The 18,216-nt window shown below is 39.4% G+C and overlaps 2 protein-coding genes across 2 annotated transcripts; both read right to left on the bottom strand.

Annotated features, from left to right (window-relative positions):
• Positions 1-21: 21 nt before the first annotated feature.
• Positions 22-11,397, bottom strand: dna2 (DNA replication helicase/nuclease 2). Its single transcript, XM_034680329.1, is given in 35 exon segments — positions 22-1,523; positions 1,813-1,959; positions 2,077-2,262; positions 2,386-2,475; positions 2,849-3,062; positions 3,221-3,310; positions 3,548-3,741; positions 3,885-3,977; positions 4,188-4,316; positions 4,421-4,530; positions 4,816-4,925; positions 5,050-5,105; positions 5,107-5,164; positions 5,265-5,458; positions 5,460-5,511; positions 5,633-5,747; positions 5,750-5,823; positions 5,985-6,139; positions 6,306-6,419; positions 6,537-6,561; positions 6,563-6,605; positions 6,608-6,780; positions 6,875-6,997; positions 7,157-7,305; positions 7,537-7,720; positions 8,028-8,161; positions 8,163-8,178; positions 8,369-8,477; positions 8,906-9,256; positions 9,259-9,553; positions 9,556-9,665; positions 9,668-9,721; positions 9,724-9,760; positions 10,318-10,367; positions 11,367-11,397. Coding segments are annotated over 35 exon segments (4,119 nt in total). The 3' UTR covers positions 22-1,469.
• A 1,635-nt stretch (positions 11,398-13,032) lies between these two features.
• Positions 13,033-15,139, bottom strand: LOC117810480 (gastrula zinc finger protein XlCGF28.1-like). The gene is made up of 2 exons (XM_034680328.1): positions 15,111-15,139; positions 13,033-14,254 (listed from the first exon to the last, which is right to left on the bottom strand). Exons 1-2 carry the CDS (start codon positions 15,137-15,139, stop codon positions 13,306-13,308), a joined length of 978 nt encoding a protein of 325 aa, XP_034536219.1. The 3' UTR covers positions 13,033-13,305.
• Positions 15,140-18,216: the final 3,077 nt, after the last annotated feature.

Here is an 18,216-nt window from a genome sequence, read left to right as displayed (position 1 = left end):
GATTTAATGAAGAACTTGTGCTTAATTTGTATTGGTGATTTTTATTCAGGTAACATACAAATGACAATTAACATTTAAAAACAAAACAAAATAAAGACAAAACATCAAGAATCACAGTTAACCTGGTCAGTGCACTCACAGCTGCTCATTGAACATTTGCAGAACAGATTGATGAGAAATGAATTCTGAAAGTTACGTTTCCAAAAAAATTTGAGTTTTACAAGATTTTCATGATAAGAACAAAGATACAATCATTCTTTCTGCACAGCTTTGAATCTGCTTTCTATTCTTAAATGTGTTTTGCTGTTGTATACAGAATAATGTGAAGTGACATTTTAAATAATAAACAGACTGTCTCTAGATCCATTTGTTGCCAAGGTATCTTCACCGTTTCACACCACTGTGCTGTCGAGTACCTTTAAGCAGTACCTGACTGATGAGTGTTGATTAATAAAATAAGAAATCACAAAAAAAGTAATCTCCTTATCTTTAACACAATTTGCCAACGTGTAAGCTGGCAAAACAATCCACTCAAATAACCAATGAAGATCTCTTAATGTAATGTAGCTCAACATTTCAACTGTCAGACTCAAATTTTTCAACATTGAGACTCAAATTCAGTCGACTGACGGACATTTCAGCGCTTATTGAACTTGAGTGATAAGACAACAATAAATTACTCTCTCAGTGTAAACACAACAAACTGTTAAGTTTGAAAATGATGGAGATGCCAAGCTTGAAATATTGTCACAGTTGATCAATAGAGGTAGTTGATTGAAAATACTTATAAACAGTAAATCACCCTTGTCAAGGCTTGAAGATTAATACTTATTCACTCTCACTTTACAGCATTCACTGTCCACAGGATACAGTAAAAATGTATGTGACTATTAGCTGTTACATTTCAAAGTGTTATTTCACAGCATCAGCACGAAATGTGTTTCATTTACATGTATAAACATTAACAAACGCAGCTGTGGCCATGAAGGTCTAGTGTTTGCAAAGCTTGCTGAGGTTGTCTAAAGTTCAGGTGTTCACATTTCCCTTCACTCGTGTCAGTATTAATCATTGAATCAAAAGCTACCACCTGTGGATTTACAAAATGTACAATTAGGACAAGTTAGTGAATTAGGCCAACACCCTTTCCAAGTGCTTTGTAAAATAAAGACTGGTTTCAACGTATTATGAAATTTAAAAGGGTTAACCTGCATTCTTCAAGTAAGTTTGACTAATAACAGGAAGAGTTATAGGAGCTCCAGATGACCGGCAGGGACTGTGGGCTACAAAACTCCAGTAAGATTATTTTACAACACTATTTCTTCCTGAAGACAGGTTAGCAATACATATATGCTATTAAAAGTCCAATCACAGCCCCCTGACATCATTCAGTGTTTTGTAGAGGTGATAGATTGGCTACTCCACAGTGAGACAGGTGACCTGAAACACCTTCATGGGTCCACAGGCTTACATCACAGGGAGATGTTCGGTAAGGCTTTGTAGGCAGCAGGCGGGAGCTGGATAATGTGAAGTTGGTGTTAAGGGGGAAAAAAACATGGTAAACGCAGAAAAGATACGACTATGACATGAAAAAGAAGACATGTTACAAGAAGTAAGAAAGGTGCGTTATTATTATTCAAAAGCCCTTCAGGGGAACCGATGGTAACCTGCTGTCCAACAGAATTTGAATGACGTTGCATGTGAAGCTTTATTCTGCAGGACAAGGGTAAATCAAATATTAATACCCATGTTTTGTAGCACAATAAGAATATGCTTGAAGTTAGGGGCATGTTTTAACCTGTATTTAAAGGATATCATGTTCTCCTGCTGAAGATGGTTGAGTAGTTTCTCCACGGGAGCGTATCGTCTCAGCGTCGTGGCAGAGCCCACCATCAGCAGCTTGTGTTTGGCCCTGGTGATGGCAACATTCAGGCGACGCCAGTCCTTCAGCAGCTCTCCTAACTATGAAAAAAGAAGTAGGTGACAATCAGGTCAGGTTCTTGCCTAACTGTTCATCAGCTGCTTGTTAATCTATGCAAAGATTTCAGCACAGAGGAGAGATGAGTGAGAAACACTTACGTGTCCTTCCTCTGCAGTGCTCCTGACAAAAGAGAAAACAATCAGACTCTTGTCCCGTCCTTGATATTTGTCCACCGTGTTCACCTCCACACCGGTGAAAGAGGAGGACGTCAGCAGAGCAGAGATACTTTTCAACTGTTGTCTGTAGGGGGCGATTACTCCTATATCACTGGGCTTACATCCTGCCTGAGGACAGAGGAAGACTCAGGATGATTGTTATCTATTTTTCATTGCTTCTTTTAATGCACAGAAGATACTTATGACCATAAACAAAAGCCAGGACTTATGGGATACTTGGCATTATTGTACCTTTATTAGCAGTGAAAGCAGCTTGTGTATGAGAGCTGCCTCAGTGTGGTTGCTGACACCTCCTTGCTCCACAGACTCCAATGCAGGCACCTAAAGGAAGAAGAAGAGAGGAACAAGATGAAATACCAGCACACCTCTAAGGTCTTTACTCATAGTAACATACTATATTTCTGAAGCAATCAAGGTGTGACATTGACTTTGACAAAAAACAGAAATTACAAAGCCCCACAGGCTATCTGAGCTGAAAAAAAAAACATGCTAAAACATGCTCATCCAAACGACAGCACTTCAGTTTAAACATGGGAAACATGGGAAAGTTAGAGTAATATAAACTTGTACATAAACTGCAGATAGTGCCTTTATTTAAAAGTCAAATATAAAATTCTCTCTCATTTCTATCTTAAAAAGAAAAAAACAAACATTTAAAAACTGTAGCTCAAAGTGCAATGTCAATTCTACCAACCATTGAGCAATCCAAGAAGCAAACAGGGTTGCTAGGTAACAATGTGGCCTGCACCCAAGCCAGGTCATGCTCAGGATCAGTCGTGGAGTGTGAGTCGAGCTCTGACTGGACAGAGAGCAGGAAGGGCAGGTTGAGCAGGGCTTCAGCCGTCCTCTCCGATCCACACTCTAGTCGACCCTCGTACATTAGGGAGTTACTGAGAGACATGATCTGCCTGAAACACAGAGCATGCATGGTTTAGTTGTACTGTACTGTTTTGTAGTAGTCAGGTAGATGGAATGATTGAATTCCACCTTAGGTAATGATAGAACAGGACATGAGGCCTTAAAGATGAGCTCATGATGAAAACAACCTCTGTGTTTGTGTGTTTACCTGTTCATCCTGTACTGGACATTAAGTTGGACCACCGCTTCACTGTGGAGCTCTAGACGCTTAAATAAACTTTCATCCATCCCAAGTGACCTGCAGGTCAGAGAAACATATGAATAACTGATAACTGACATTCTCTAATGATGCATTAAATAAAAAATTAAGCGTTCATCATCCACATACTAAACTTTGACTTAAATCATAAACTAATTCAACCCTTTTTTATGTTAAACTCTCAACACCTACTCTAAAAAGAGTCTACTTAAGTCATTATTTTGTATTTATTCAAATATGATCACATATAACAGCTTATTTACAAAAATACTTCACCTGGCTTCTTGATTTTGCACTATTGGTGGCAGTTGTTGGTGATCTCCCACCAGGACAAATCTCTTGGCGTAGAACAGAGGGCCTGCACAGATCGGCTGGCTGATCTGTGAAGCTTCATCTACGATGCAGAAATCAAAGCGACGGCGTGTGAAAATGGGATGTTTGATGCCCATACAGGTGGTTCCCACAACCAGCTGGAAAAGACAGGAAAGCACAGAGTTGTAGGATGTTGATTACATTTGTTTAAGTTACAAGATGTAACTCAAAAAGCAGATCTGTAATGAATCACTTTCAGCTAGAGGTTGTTGCAAAGATATTCCAAATGTAAACTCTTAACCTCTTTGTTATAAAGCTTCTCCAAATCCGGCAGAGTGTGGACTCCCTTCTTCCTCAGGCTTTCCTCTGTGTAAGGCAGGATGTCTGGATGAACCTGGCAGCAGAAAGCAATGGAGAAATCACAGCAAGCCAGAGAGGGAAACCCCAGGGGACAAAAAAAGAACTCTATATTATGTTGTGTTTTTTGGTGTTCAGATCCTTTCAAAGTTCTGTAACATAAAGGTTTTCACTTTCATTCATTTATTTATAGCATGAAATGTAGAGTTGTTTGTTTACTTCTGAGATAAAAATCAACAACAGCAACCTTCTGCCCTTGCCCTAGACGAAGGAATCCCACCCGAAAGCGCTTTAGCTTCAGCAGGATGTTGTCGACAGCAGAGTGAGTGTAGCTGGTCAGCAACACACTGAACCCACAGGCGTGAAGGATTCGAACCTGGTAGAAAAAAGTGAGGAAAAAAACAAGAGAGAAGAAAGGAAAGTGAGAACAACGGAGAGTGCCACCTGAGCGAAGCAGGAGGGAGAGATGATGATAATTACCAGGGTGCAGATGGTGGTGGTTTTTCCTGTGCCTGGCATGCCAACAATCAGCGTGTAGTCTTGAGATAACAGCACCTTCTTCATGGCCTGCTTCTGTGGTTTGTTGAGACCTACGAACACACAAATCCATGAAGTACCAACAGGCATTCTCCTTCTAGTAATTAAAGGTCTACATAAGGAAAAATAATAGACAGGGAATTTTTCTGTTACAGATTTGATAGAGTGTGTCATGTCATTAAATCGTATTTCATATCTTGATATTTTCATACATGAACATTGGTCTTTTCTGGCAATATCGCTCATAGTAACAGAAAGCAGAAAGCAGAAAAGGCATAATTGTGCACAAAGAAATACATAAGAGAAAGTATTCTAACTAAGTAGAGTGGCTTTGTTACCTTTGAGGATGTTGGCCACGGTTTCTTTAGCTTCTCTTGGCAAAACAGAACTCAGGTTTGAAATAAACTTCGGGGGACGCAGAGCAACAATCAGCTCCCTCAGACGATCACTTAAACACATGAGACCAGACGTAAAACTTTTAAATTGTCGTTAAGTAACTTTCCATGGATAAGTGTGTTTAACCATCATATATCTATTGTGCATCAGAATCTTGATATTCTGTGTAACTATACCTGTCCTGGTGGTTTTCCATCAGCCTGGAGAGATTGGTGAGATGAGTGCTGAGACCCCATCACGCCTTCATCACTGTCCAGTCGGAACAGCACACCACTGAACTTTGACAGATCTCTGTAAAAACACATCATAACCAAACAGATCAGCTGACGTCTGAAGAGCAGCTGGTAACAGAAAACTAGCTGCCTGCAGGTGCATGTGGATTCATTCTCACCTGTCCAGAGTGCAGGCGACCGATGTCCTGCTGACTTCACACAGATATCCTGTTGCCAAAGCAACCAGACGACCCTCCTGGTCGCTGACAACGATGCGATCCCCACTGGATAGACCGCTGTTAGTCAAATTCTTCTGTTGAACTGCACCGCTTCTCGCTGGAAACGATGGAGGGAAAACCCCTTCAGACTGCAACGGTGACCGCACCACTGAGCTGCACGTTTCCGACACAGCTCCCGCTTTTTTCACTGGAAACACAGAACAGAGGATAAGAATTCAAAAGGTCAATCAAGGTGTGTACACAATGTATTGAACACATGCAAAGTTAAAGGGCCAATAACAATAGGTCTGTGACTGTTGGTTTCTTGCCTCTCCTCTGGCGTCTGAAGCCACACACGCTTTCGACCGTTCTTTGCCTCCATGGACCGAGCCTCCAGGCAGCAGAGCAGCAGCCAATGGGAAAAGTAGCTAAGATGTGGAGGGTCAGGTGACCTGTCTCCTGTTGCAGGAAGTCAAGCACAACATCCTCAGTGTCTTCTGCAGAGCTGCCACCCACTGCCCTGAAGGAAAGGAGAGGATGGGTGTCATGGAGGAGGAAAGAGAGGCAACAAGAGAATGAGGGGTGAGAAAAGATGAGGTACCCAAAATCTCAGCTAGATATATTAATGATGTAAAGTAACAGAACACATCTGAAACTTGTGGTTTGGTTTAAAAGACATACCTCTCATATAAAGCACAGTTTCTCCTCTGCGGACAGTACTGACAGGTTTGTCTGTTCGTCAGGATGTCTGGAAGTCTAGACAAACGGCTCCTCTTCACTTGTTTCTCCACGCAGTTGTGAATGTGATGGACTAAAGTGTTCCTCAGCTTCAGCAGCTCTAAGATTTAAAGAAAGTGAAGGTGAAAGAGTGAAAGAGAACAGGGCTATTTTGGTTTGAATGTTCCATCATGATGTGGTTCAGGCAGACTGGACATACCTAGAAGTGTTTATTGAGACTCACTTGTGTTTGGCAGGTTAAGTGAGTGGGTTAAGTGGGTTTACCTCTCCGTCCATATGGCTGGCCACGACTGGGTGCATGTTGCCCGTTTTGAGGTAAAGAAGAAAGCCAGCTTCAGAGTTGTACCTCTCCAAACTCATCAGAGTGTAAAGAATCACCTGCACACAGGGGAACAGATGTATGCTAAATAAATTTCCCTCTAATCAGTGCAAACCCAACCCAAATAGTCTACATACATGTGTATACCTAATTGAACTACACAGTGGTCCACCCACCTGGCTGCGATGCTCTATTGAGTGGACTCCTTCCCTGTTTCAGCTCCAGGGGGATAGTCCTCTCCTCTGAGTTCTGTGTGTAACATTTCGTGGTTTTTGGATTTGAACCCGTGCTGTTACGTCGATCTTCCCTTTCAGACCAAACCTCGGTGACCAGATGTTCTCCTCTATGTCTGCCAGCTCTTTAACAGTGACAGAAGAGGCTGAGCCCTGATCCCTGCTCTGAGCTTTGCTGCTGCTAGGACTGAGGGGATCAAGACAGAGACATAACCTTACTCATAGTTTTAGGTTTATCATGTTTACTGTGTGTGTGTGTGTGTGTGTGTGTGTGTGTTTACATTTTAATGCTGATTGCTTTAGGTGTATGGGAGCTGAGGTATTCCTTTGCCCAATTCTCCAGTGAGGGCAGATAGTCATGTAGCTCCTGCTTCATCTCTTCCTGGCACACACCCAAACTGTACCTGAAGAAACAAAAAAAAAAAAAACATAACTGAACACCCCAAAGAATCTGACACAGACGATAGAAAATGTGATACACCACCCTGCAGAACATGTCAAAGTTTTCTTGATACAATATTAAAGAGGAAAATCTCAAAGTACAGTATGATCCAAACACTCACATGTCTCCCAGGTACTGAGGGCGGTGCAGGGCCTGGTCAGCTAGCTTAGACAGCGTCTCCAGGGAAAAATCTTGAGCTGGTGCTGCTCTTTGGAACACTTCATGGACCATGGTGCCATTCAGCATTTGTTTAGAGCCGCCATCAAAACTCTGCATCACCAAGGGAAGGTAAAAAGTTAAGAGGTGAAGAGCAGTGTAATTAAAAGCACTACCATCAAACTCCAGATCCTTAAATAAACCCCTTGAGCAACAAAAGGACAGTGACCAGTGCTTGATGAGTGTTACCTGCTATGAGGCAATGTTAAGATGTAGGCTAGAGCGATGTGTGCCTCTTAGCAGAGAAGAGGAAGAGAATTTTTCATATTCATTCAAAGCTTTCACCTTGAACATGTCTCCCAGCACCGCTCGCCTCATGCAGCGGATGGAGCTGGAGATGCTGGTTCCTGAGATGAGAGTATCAGGTAGTAAAACCAGGAAGCAATGCTCCCTGTCCACTAACCAGGATCCACCTTCGGACTGGCCCTCCAGATGCACCACATCCCCACGACAGACAGGCGTCATCTCCCTATAAACAACAGAATCCTTTTAGATTCAACGGACATAAAAAAAAATCATAATGAAGATCTGTACTGAAAGACACAAGTTCTAAGCTCAGTTTATCACACAGAACTCATTTAACTTCATATCTCTCTTAACTAGCTTTGAGGGTGTTTTTTAAATGTTATCTGCAGATATTTTGAAACTCATTTTGTTATAACAATGATTTCTGCAGTTATATCTGTACAGAACAGAAATTAAAAATCAGTGGTGCTTTCAGAATACTTGCTACTTATAGACACTTAACAACAAAGTGAGGATAGAGATGATCCTACCATCCATCCTTCAGCAGACACGTCTCAGTCGGATGTAGAGATTTGGAACAGGAGATGGTCAGTGTTTTGCTGCCAGGTCTCTCCTCCACATCTAAAACCCAGTAACGATTGTTGTGGCCTCCAGAGAGGATCACAATGATCAGGTACCTTACTGTTCAACAGGAAGAATTAATACATTAGGTTTTAGTGTCAGCTATCAGACCAGACATGCTGAGTTTAAACGTATGCAAGTGTTCTGAACAACTTTGTACATTTCTATGTTAACAGAGGAAAATGAAGCTCGTAAGCTAACACAATCACTATTTTCTCCAATTCAGTGCGTTCATCCGTTTCATTCTTACAGGGGCTTTTTGGGTTTGTCCTCTATGGCAGGTCTTTCATTGTGATCCATCAGGTCGTCAAACCAGCTCTCGTTGAGCTCCTCCGCATCGGGACCTGCTAACGCCACTCCTGTTTGTTTTTATGCGGAAAGAGAAACAGAATAAATATAAGCAGGGGATAACAAAATGTTATGCGTTCAAAACAGGCCCCAGTGTATGTATCTGTGTTAATATACTGTATGATTAAGATTGTGAAGCCACATTTAACTTAAGTCATGTGGGATTTTACAACATTTCAGATAGGTAAACTCCTTGTTGTTCTTTGTCTTCAAGGGTTCCATTAAAAAGACACTTTGCAATACAGGAGTTATAACTTTTGAAACCTCTGCTTTTTTTCAGTGAGACTCCTAGAGGCAGGATGTTAAACATGCCAGCTTGTTTGTTGAAGACAAACAACACTTGATCTCCTCAGAGGCATGCTGTATGCTTCACATGTTTAAGTAACTTCTATCATCTATGATACATCAGGGAGAGAGCATATTAAATGTATCACTGTACCTCCAGTTACCTCCTGATCTGATGGCGGCACTTTGTTACCGTCTACATTTGATGTTATTGCAGCTTCAGTTTTTTCAGGGTTTTTCTCATCCTGCTTTGTTTTGAGGTCAGTCCTCTGCCCCCTTTTCACTTCTCCTCGTTGCATTGTGATAGTCAGTGTCCCTGCTTGACCCGTAAGAGTGTGTGGATTTTCATTGGCTTTTCCCTCCACCGCCCTCTGCTCTGTTATCACAGTGAAAACAAGAATCTTTGTTGTTTTTATCTTTTTGCCCTTGTTGTTTTCTCTGCTGATCTTCAGGCGGGTTAAAGGACAAAGAGGTGTCTTCGGAGGGCCAATCAAAGGCCTTGTAGCTTCAGGTTGTTCCTAATAGGGCTGAGTGCACATATTTGTGCAGGTGAATTGACAGTTCTTGGTCTCTTTGCACTGAGAGACTCCTTGGGAGGGCTGAAAAGTCTCTTCTGGGAGCTAGAACATCCCTCCTGCCTCTTGTTTTGTCCTCCCTCCTCAGTCTTTACTCTTCGTACACTCTGCTCTTTAGAGCGAGGACTGCGACAGATGGGGGACTGTTGGCCGAGCTTCTCCTGGCCTGTCACCTCTCTGCTGGGCAGGGCATTCAGTTGACTTGGATTACTGGATGAAGAAGATGAAAAGCAGGTCTGATCTGACTGTTTGGAGTCTCAGGGACAGCGAGTAGGAGATCTGGTGAGGAGGGCAGGAGGTTTTCAAGGCCTCCAAAGATGCTCCTCTTTAAGGGGTTTGCGGTTTGATTGTTGAGGTTGGTCCATGTTTGATCTGAGGTTCAGTCTTGTTGAGTGGGTGTCAGCAAAGGATAATGTTGTGGAAGATGACAGGTCCTTAAATCAACACAGAGAAAGAAGTGTTTAATTTCAGTATCTTAAAGTTATTAGTAGTAAGCTGATCTTGTAAGATCAATAAGAAATGCAAACTGATGGACAGATTATCAGAGATGGAGAGCACTTTAAAACAGACAAATGGAAAAAACAAGTTAAAAAATGGAAGAAAAAAAATATACTTCAGAAAATAAACTACACAAATCCATAAAACAGGCTGAAAAGCAGTGATATTTCCTGGCAAAAGAAACCTAATGACCGAGTCATAAAAAATAAAGAAATGTGCTGACACTGAAAACAAATCAAAAAGTACAAACAGCAAGATACATCAGTTCCATTGATGTCAAGTTTTGTTATCCCCACGGTGAATATTTCTCTACTCATTTCCCCTTCAAATACTATTACTCAATGTGTGTTAAACTCTTCTTTGTCTCACTTCATGTCATAAAAGCAATACTACAAAATATACTGATTTGTGTGCAGAGCCAGTGGGTGTAAAAGGGTAAGAAAACATGAGCAAAAACTGATTAAAGAAATCAGAAAGACAAAGTATAATGTACCTTGTGGTGGTTTTCAGAGGAAAAGAAGGATGAGATGTTTTTCTGTCCAACTGGAGCCTGACAGAAAATACCAAGCAAACGTTTAAAGATTTCCTTGCTGCCAATTGTTCCACTGATCTTTCTGTTTGGATATTTACAGACTGATAACGCAGGTATGTTTATCTGATACAAATTGTATGACCCATCGAATTGTTGTTAACATGTTTGACAACTTGCAAACTAGCTAACAAGTGTCACAATTAACATCACACAATGTTACTATTACATCCTCGTAATTAGTTTTTTTGACCAAAGTTGCTTTGTTTTTTCTCTCTCACATTTTTACAACATCACAACACGATAACTGACAGAACACATTATCCACACAGGACAATCAACAATAAAGACAAAGAAACCTATCTAACAAAAACATATCAATCAAAAGGATACAATTACAATAGGCAAGTAACTATGTATACAAATAAAAATAATAAAAATAATGGAATAAATAAATTAATAAAACTAATAATACATAACTTAAATAAGGGACACCGACATTAGCAAAATGTGTTATTTACAGACTGTAGTATAAATGATGATATCCAAAATACAATCCATTTCTAAGATAATAAAAACACTAAAATATTAAACCATTAAATAAAATAAGATGCTATACTTAAAGTTCATAAATAAATACAATAGAATAAACTGACTCAAATGTGAACCAGATAATAATAAATGAATAAATTAAACTGTTACGAGAAAAAACTCAGTTAAAATCGAGACTAAAAGGTAGGTCTTGAGTTTGCTTATAGAAATGTGTATGCTCTGTGCAGCCCTCAGATTAGACAAGCTTGTTAGATTTAGATGGTCTGCAGGATGTTTACATTTCTATTCAGAATTCGTTGATGTTGGTTAACAAACATATTAAATCAATGAAATTAAATTAAAGGTGTAGATCTTAACACAATTAAGTTATATAGTCCTGTAATAAGATTAATATATTTCCCCATTTGGCCCTGTACACATCCTCCGTTTATAAATAACAGGGAACAACCCTGTGGACTCACCTTGGTTTTTCTTCAGCTTGGTCCTGTTCATGACGAGTCCGGTTTATATCAGGGAGGTGTGTGCATTTAGGAGCGTCTGGTACTTCAACCCGACGGAAAGATCGTTTACCATGAGACTAAACGCTTATCTTTACAGCCAAACGACCGACAGTGGTGTTAACGGATTTATGTCTATTATTGTTTGATTTTAAAGAATCTGCTTCTCAAAACCGAGAGGTATTTTGCTTACTGTAACGAGGTTTGCTGCAGTTCCTTCAAGATGAAGATTACTTGACTGGTTATTTGTTGGGAGTCATGTTTTCGATGTTTCCCTCGGTTTTAGCGAAATGTTTTTAAGTTTTACCCGCTAAGGATTCAGTTTCGCGCAACGGAAGTGACGTTACAAACCGCTTCCGCTTTTTTTCTTCTTCTTCTTCGAATAGAATTCCGGCAGGCTGTAGATTCTAAATCTATAAATACAGTGCGCCCGAAACAATGGTCAGTAGAAGACTAACTATTACAACTTACAACAGGAATAAAATGAATAGTTGAGTACTGTTGTGCAATTACCTCACAGTTGTGACTATGACATGTTTACATTGAAAGTAAAATGATCTGCAAGATATAATATGATTCTAACAATGATACATTTATTTTTATTCTACATAGTAGGATAGTAGGAACTGATTCTCAATAAGAGGTACATTTTTCATGGGTAAGGACTTTTTGTGTATTTTTCTAACCATACCGCTAATACAAGAAAATGTAAACAGACCTGGACTGCATTATTATTTTTATTATTATTTAATCATTATTATTTTAATCAATGCTTTAAAATGTATTTATCTTATTTAATTATTATGTATCTATTGTATTCATCTAATCTAGTTAACACTACCTTATTTTTAACTTTTCTTTCCCACCATTATTTATTTTATTAATTTTATTGTATTAATTTTATTTTATTTTTAAGTATTTATTTATAATCATGCCTTTTATAATTTTACCATTGCCGTTGTTTATATATCTCTGTTATTCTGGTGAAGCACTTTCGGTTGCATGGTTTAATGTATGAAAGGTGCTATATAAAAGAAAGTTGAGTTGAGTTAAACAAAGCCATAAACTTCAAGTTGTATTTATTTATCTAATTTTAGTGACAGCATATATCTGTAAAAGCAGTCTTAAATTATCTGTCAGCCTTCTAACATTGAGTGTATTTTTTCAATTATATAATGAGTATATTTGATCCCCTCTTTTATTTTCTTTGTTAATACATTTCTGTTTTGCTTTTTATAAACCTCCAACAGCACTGATTTTATTTTCTGTCTGGCTGTATTTTCATTCATTAAAACAACTTCTGTGACCCACACTTCTGCCTCCCAAACAAAGGTGGGCAGGGGTTAGGGTTAGCTCACAGTTGAGTAGTTTTCCCTGTGGGTATTTATTCTATTTTAAATACACTTCACAAATAACTTATGCCTCTCCCAGGCCCTGATTTGTGCAAAAAACCTGAACATTTACATCTTCATTTGGAACAAAGTTGCTCAGAGCTGCTGAAAGGATACGAAAGAAAACTTTTAACCAAAACTTTTTGTTGTTTGGAGGCCATTTGGGACATGAATAATGTACAAATGTATCATTTGCGACAATCAATACTCCAATGACAAACTGATGTATTCAAAGGAGATAAAAATGCCCCCCTTGCTTTAATTTCTCTTACAAAATAATAATTGACTGCAAATAAGTGTCATTTGAAAGCACACACAGTATGACATCTGACAGAGTACTTTATTCTACATTACATTAATATGTAAACAACTTGTAGTGAAAATTATTTGTACACAAAATTTTCAAAATAAAACAACATATAAATATTTTGACATTTTACTCTTCTGATGCGAGTCCAAATCCACTCTGCCTGCTTGTTACTGAACCAATACCATGGATCAAAGACACATTTCTATAAAGTTCCTGCTGCGTGAGTCTTTATATGAATGATCAAATGAGATTTACGGATGAATCTTTTCCCACATGAGGTGCAACTAAAAGGCCTCTCCCCTGAATGAGTCTTAATATGGCGCGTCAGATTAGACTGAGCGGTGAATTTCATATTACACACAGAACAAATGTAAGGTTTTTCACCTGTGTGAATTATTTGATGCTTAATAAGATCTGCCTTCTCCCTGAAGCTTTTACCACAGTCAGAGCAGCTGTGAGGTTTTTCTCCTGTGTGGATTCTAATGTGGGCGTTCATGTTCCCGACCTGGGAGAAGCCTCTGCCACAGAAGCGGCATGTGAATGGTTTCTGTCCAGAGTGCGAGTTCATGTGAGTCTGTAGATACGAGCGCTGGATGAAGCTTTTGCCACAAACACTGCAGCTGTACGGTTTCTCTCCTGTGTGGGTCTTCATGTGGCGAGTCAGGATAGACTTAATCCTGAAGGTCTTGTTGCATATGCTGCAGGTGTAGAACCTGTCTGGTGTCTCATCAGCTTGTTGTGGCTTCTTTCTGTCACCTCTAGTTTCTCCAGAGTCTCTCCATTCATCTTCACCAACTCCACTTGTCTGGCAGTGACCGGTTGGCTGGAATGCATCACTGTCGTCTCTATCAGGCTCAGAATTTAAATGTTCATCTGAATTGAAACAGTTTCCTTTAGATTGAATGTCTTGGTTTTGATGTGTGGTCTGTCTTCCATCACTGTCACTCCTTTGCACATAAATTATATTGAACAAGGAGTCTTTAGTGTCAGTTGCATCCTTGTTTTCTCCAGTCTCAGCAGCCCACAGCTCCTCCTCCTGTTCTTCTTTAATGTGCAGTGGCTCCAGGTCTTCCTCACATGGGTCAGTGTCTCTCTCACAGGGTACCTGCTCAGAGGGAGTGCCATGCACCTGGACACACAGCTGCAGGGGGCTGAAAATACAACACATGAGAAAAGAAAAGTAGGCTTTAGTTTTATAAAACAGAATCCACATCTGTACAAATTAAATAGGTGAGCAAAGTTTAGACCTCTCATTTGAAGGTTCAACTAAAAGAATAAAACCGAGGTTCCTGCTCTCTGTAAAATTACATGTGCTTTTTTTCTGCATTGCTTGCCAGTAAGATCCTAAAAGGGTTGCTAGCTTTTTGATGTAACTTACTGAATAAATGCCATTATGTTTTTAGCCTGAGGCAAAATCATGGGCAGAATTCTTACTTTCCACTAACATCTTAAGCTTGCACAAACACTTCACTTGTTCCTGTGACAGACTCAGATGACTATTTGGAGTTTTGTGGGCTCCATACTACATGTACCACCCCACATACTACTTAATAATGACATTTATTTTCTCTTAATAGTGTAGTGTAGCAATAGATTGTTCAAAATGACTATTTTCCTTCCCTTTTTGTTATGAGGGTTTTCAAAAGGCTGAGAGAAAAATCTTGTCTGGTACATTTTGCAAGTGACAGCCATTTCGCATCCCCTCCACCCTGCAGGGATGCAAAATGGCTACTTTGTGTCTCTTGGTAGGGCTCTGTGTTTATTGAGTTGCCAAGAAGATTAAAGATCCGGTTTATTATGATGAATGAAACAAAGAATCAAGGTCCCAGTTTGCAGTGCTGTGTCGAGGTCAAAGGTAATGTGAGTTATGTTACCTTTCCACACAGCCAACCCTCGCTTTTGTTCTTCCTCCTGTTTTGAACGCAACACTGTCTCTTCATAGTCTTTTAAAGTTTTCTCAAGGATGTTGAATATTTCTTCAGCAGCAGCCGTCAGTCGCTCTCTGACCAAAGCTCTAAGTTCGTCTGTTTGAACATTTCCGCGAGTGACAGACAATCCCCAGTCTGGTTCCTTACGGGCTGACAGCAGACCGTTTCACTGCTCACAGAGATGCCAGATATCGCGAGACAAACAAGCAATCTCAATCAACCTGCAAATCATAGTCAGGCTTAGATAATTAGTCACTCTACATTTCTATTCGACTATTTTAACCAAAGTAGAAGCGATAGAGCACATACATAATTTTGAATAGCAAGAAAATCCACTTCATTGTAGGAAAATCATTGATCATTTTGTTACCTCTGCCGACAACAATTCTTCATTTGTCATTGATAGTCAGGGACATATTTCTTCCAAAGAGCAAAATGATCCTAAAGTCAAAGATAAAGTAAAAACATTTCCAAACAAACTAGCAACAAATAAGGAAAAAATGCTTATTAAAACCCGACATGGCAACACAGGCTGCTAACAGAAACTGAGGCACACAGTGGACCCAGTCCTTCTGTGAGATAGAGTTTTACTGCCACCCACTGGTCATGAAACCAAACACTGAAACACGAGAGGAAGAGCTGACACTATTCAACTGTGATCTGTATGAATGCCATTTCAGCAGTGGTTATATGTCAGGTCAGGAAATATATATATACATATATATACATACATATATATATATATATATATATATATAATATATATATATTATATATATAATATATATATAATATATATATATTTCTCACAGATCATGGTTCAAACAGGATAATTCACTTGTTTTTCATTAGAATTAATGTTAAAACTTTTTAATGTACATTGGAAAGCCCTAAATATAAATACAATAGTTTTACATGACATCGATTTTTGTTTATTTTTTTACATTTTGAATTATTTTCTTTGTATGAAGTGATGTTGATAAATTAACACAACACCTCTTCTGTCACATGCTGCCCAGATTTTATGCTGCATTTAGCTGGTTTGAAAGGTATATATGCTTAAAATAGACTTTTGAAAGGGTCAATTCAACGCGCATCATAACAGGAAGGTTAAATACATTAATTGGCAGTTCATTTCATGAAACCACCTACCTATGTACCTACCTACACCTCTCCTGCCAACATAGGTTGGAATAAACCCGATTTGCAGTTTGCATTTGAACCACGAGATGACAGCAGATATCAGGTTAAACCAACAACCTCAGGATGACAATCACAAAACATAGCTTTGACAAATGCTTTAGATCATCTTTTGGAACTCATTGCTGCCCACGCTATGTGACTGGCAGCTGGACTTTTAATTTAAATGACATTTCAGCCATCATAAGAAATTATCATTGCTTCACTGAGAGCAACAGCTAGAGCATTGTTACTCTTTGTCAGATTCTTCAGAATGGATGATGTAAAACAATGAAGAAACTGTTAGCTGACACTCCTAGGTGATAGCATTCAAGGTGATACTAAGTTATATTTTACTGTTTTTGAGCTCCCTCTTCCTCTAAGCTTTTCTGGATTGCTGCCACAGATGGCCTGCTGCTGTGGACCTGCCAGTCTCCAACTGCTCAACTATTAATATCAGTCTTACTTTAATTACCATATAATATTTCACTTGAATCTTCCTCACCAGTCCTTCCAATCGTTGTTACCCTTTTTAATATTAATACTGGACTTATCAGTCAATTGTCATACTTTGCTGTTTCTGTATATAATGCACACTTTTACCATTTTTACTGCCATTATGTCCTGTAATCTGTTTCATATGTTGTTGTTGTTTCTTCGATTGATGACCACCATTCTTCTCACCTTGCAAGCCCCACATAGTCATCGCAGATGGCTGTTCAACATGTGTCTGGTTCTGCTCGAGGTTTCTGTCTGTTAGGAGTACAATCTTCTTGATGCTTTTACTTGCTAAATGTTACCAATGGCTTAGCTCGTGAGAATGAATGTAGTCTGTAAATAATAATAAAAAAGAGTTTGCTCTTTTTGTAAAATATCATGAAATATACATCATAAATTGCAGCTAAACAAATTAATCACTTTTTAGATTTAAGAATTAAGATTCATTTACTCGTCAAACCCCCAATGGACAAATATGCCTGTTATGCCTTTGATATGCATTTTTGTTGGACTTCAATTACGCATGACTGCATTATACCTAACATATCATATTTTACATACAACATAATTGCTTTTTCTGGGTTTGTTTTTCTTCATGCTATCATCTTTATTCTACACTGTTGTTCTGTACTTTAAAGCACCTGTGGGAAACTCTAGCATGTGTGGATTTTGGCGCCCCCTGTTAATAAGCTGTACATCTTGATCTCTTTGCGTATTTGTCCTGTGAATGTTGTAAGTATTGATCTTTAACAAAAAATCCTGATTCCTTTTAAAAGCCTTTTCTTCAACCTGCTGCCGATCCTCTCATTTAACACCTACCATGCAGCAGCACTATGAGGCCTCAATAATAATTAAATAGAAATTGTCAATGTTGTTACAAATGGTCTCGTTTGCTCTTGTAGCTTATAAAGGGGCATCACTATCATGTTCGTCCTGTTTCATAACGTATGTTCTATGATGTGAAGCTCATTCCTGTGGGACTCTGGGGGGCTTTTGAAAAATACCAGAAGTACCATTCATGGTATTGTTAGTTTAGACAGGAGGATTAAAGTCCACTGTGTCAGTATGGTCATAACATACCATAGAGGGGCCCACACACCCACACACACACAACTGCACACACACACGCACACACGCACGCACGCACGCACACACACACACACACACACACACACACATACACACACACACACACACACACACACACACACACACACACACACACACACCACACACACACCTCAGGCTGGCCATCATCTAAACTTTACATGCCTATGTGACAGATACTTTCATTCTAGCGTGTTCTGTTCAGACCTCACACCTGTGTCTGGTGTTGTGTGTGTGTGTGTGTGTGTGTGTGTGTGTGTGTGTGTGTGTGTGTGTGTGTGCGTGTGTGCGTGTGTGTGTGTGTGCGTGTGTGTGCGTGTGTGGCTTTGTGTGTGGTGTGTACCTTCTGTAAGTACTGCTGGAATTAAAGTACATTTTACCTCTGCAGGGATATAAAGCAC

Source organism: Notolabrus celidotus, chromosome 3 (genome assembly GCF_009762535.1).
Source record: "Notolabrus celidotus isolate fNotCel1 chromosome 3, fNotCel1.pri, whole genome shotgun sequence".
Classification (NCBI taxonomy): domain Eukaryota; kingdom Metazoa; phylum Chordata; class Actinopteri; order Labriformes; family Labridae; genus Notolabrus; species Notolabrus celidotus.
Note: the sequence above shows the minus strand (reverse complement) of the source record. Positions and strands in the feature narration are given on the sequence as shown.

Excerpts from the sequence above, each read along its gene's own strand:
- LOC117810480 (XM_034680328.1), bottom strand. The coding sequence starts at position 15,139 with ATGTTCAAACAGACGAACTTAGAGCTTTG. Across the intron at positions 14,255-15,110 it reads CAGACGAACTTAGAGCTTTG|CCCCCTGCAGCTGTGTGTCC; the intron begins GTCAGAGAGCGA and ends TTGTATTTTCAG.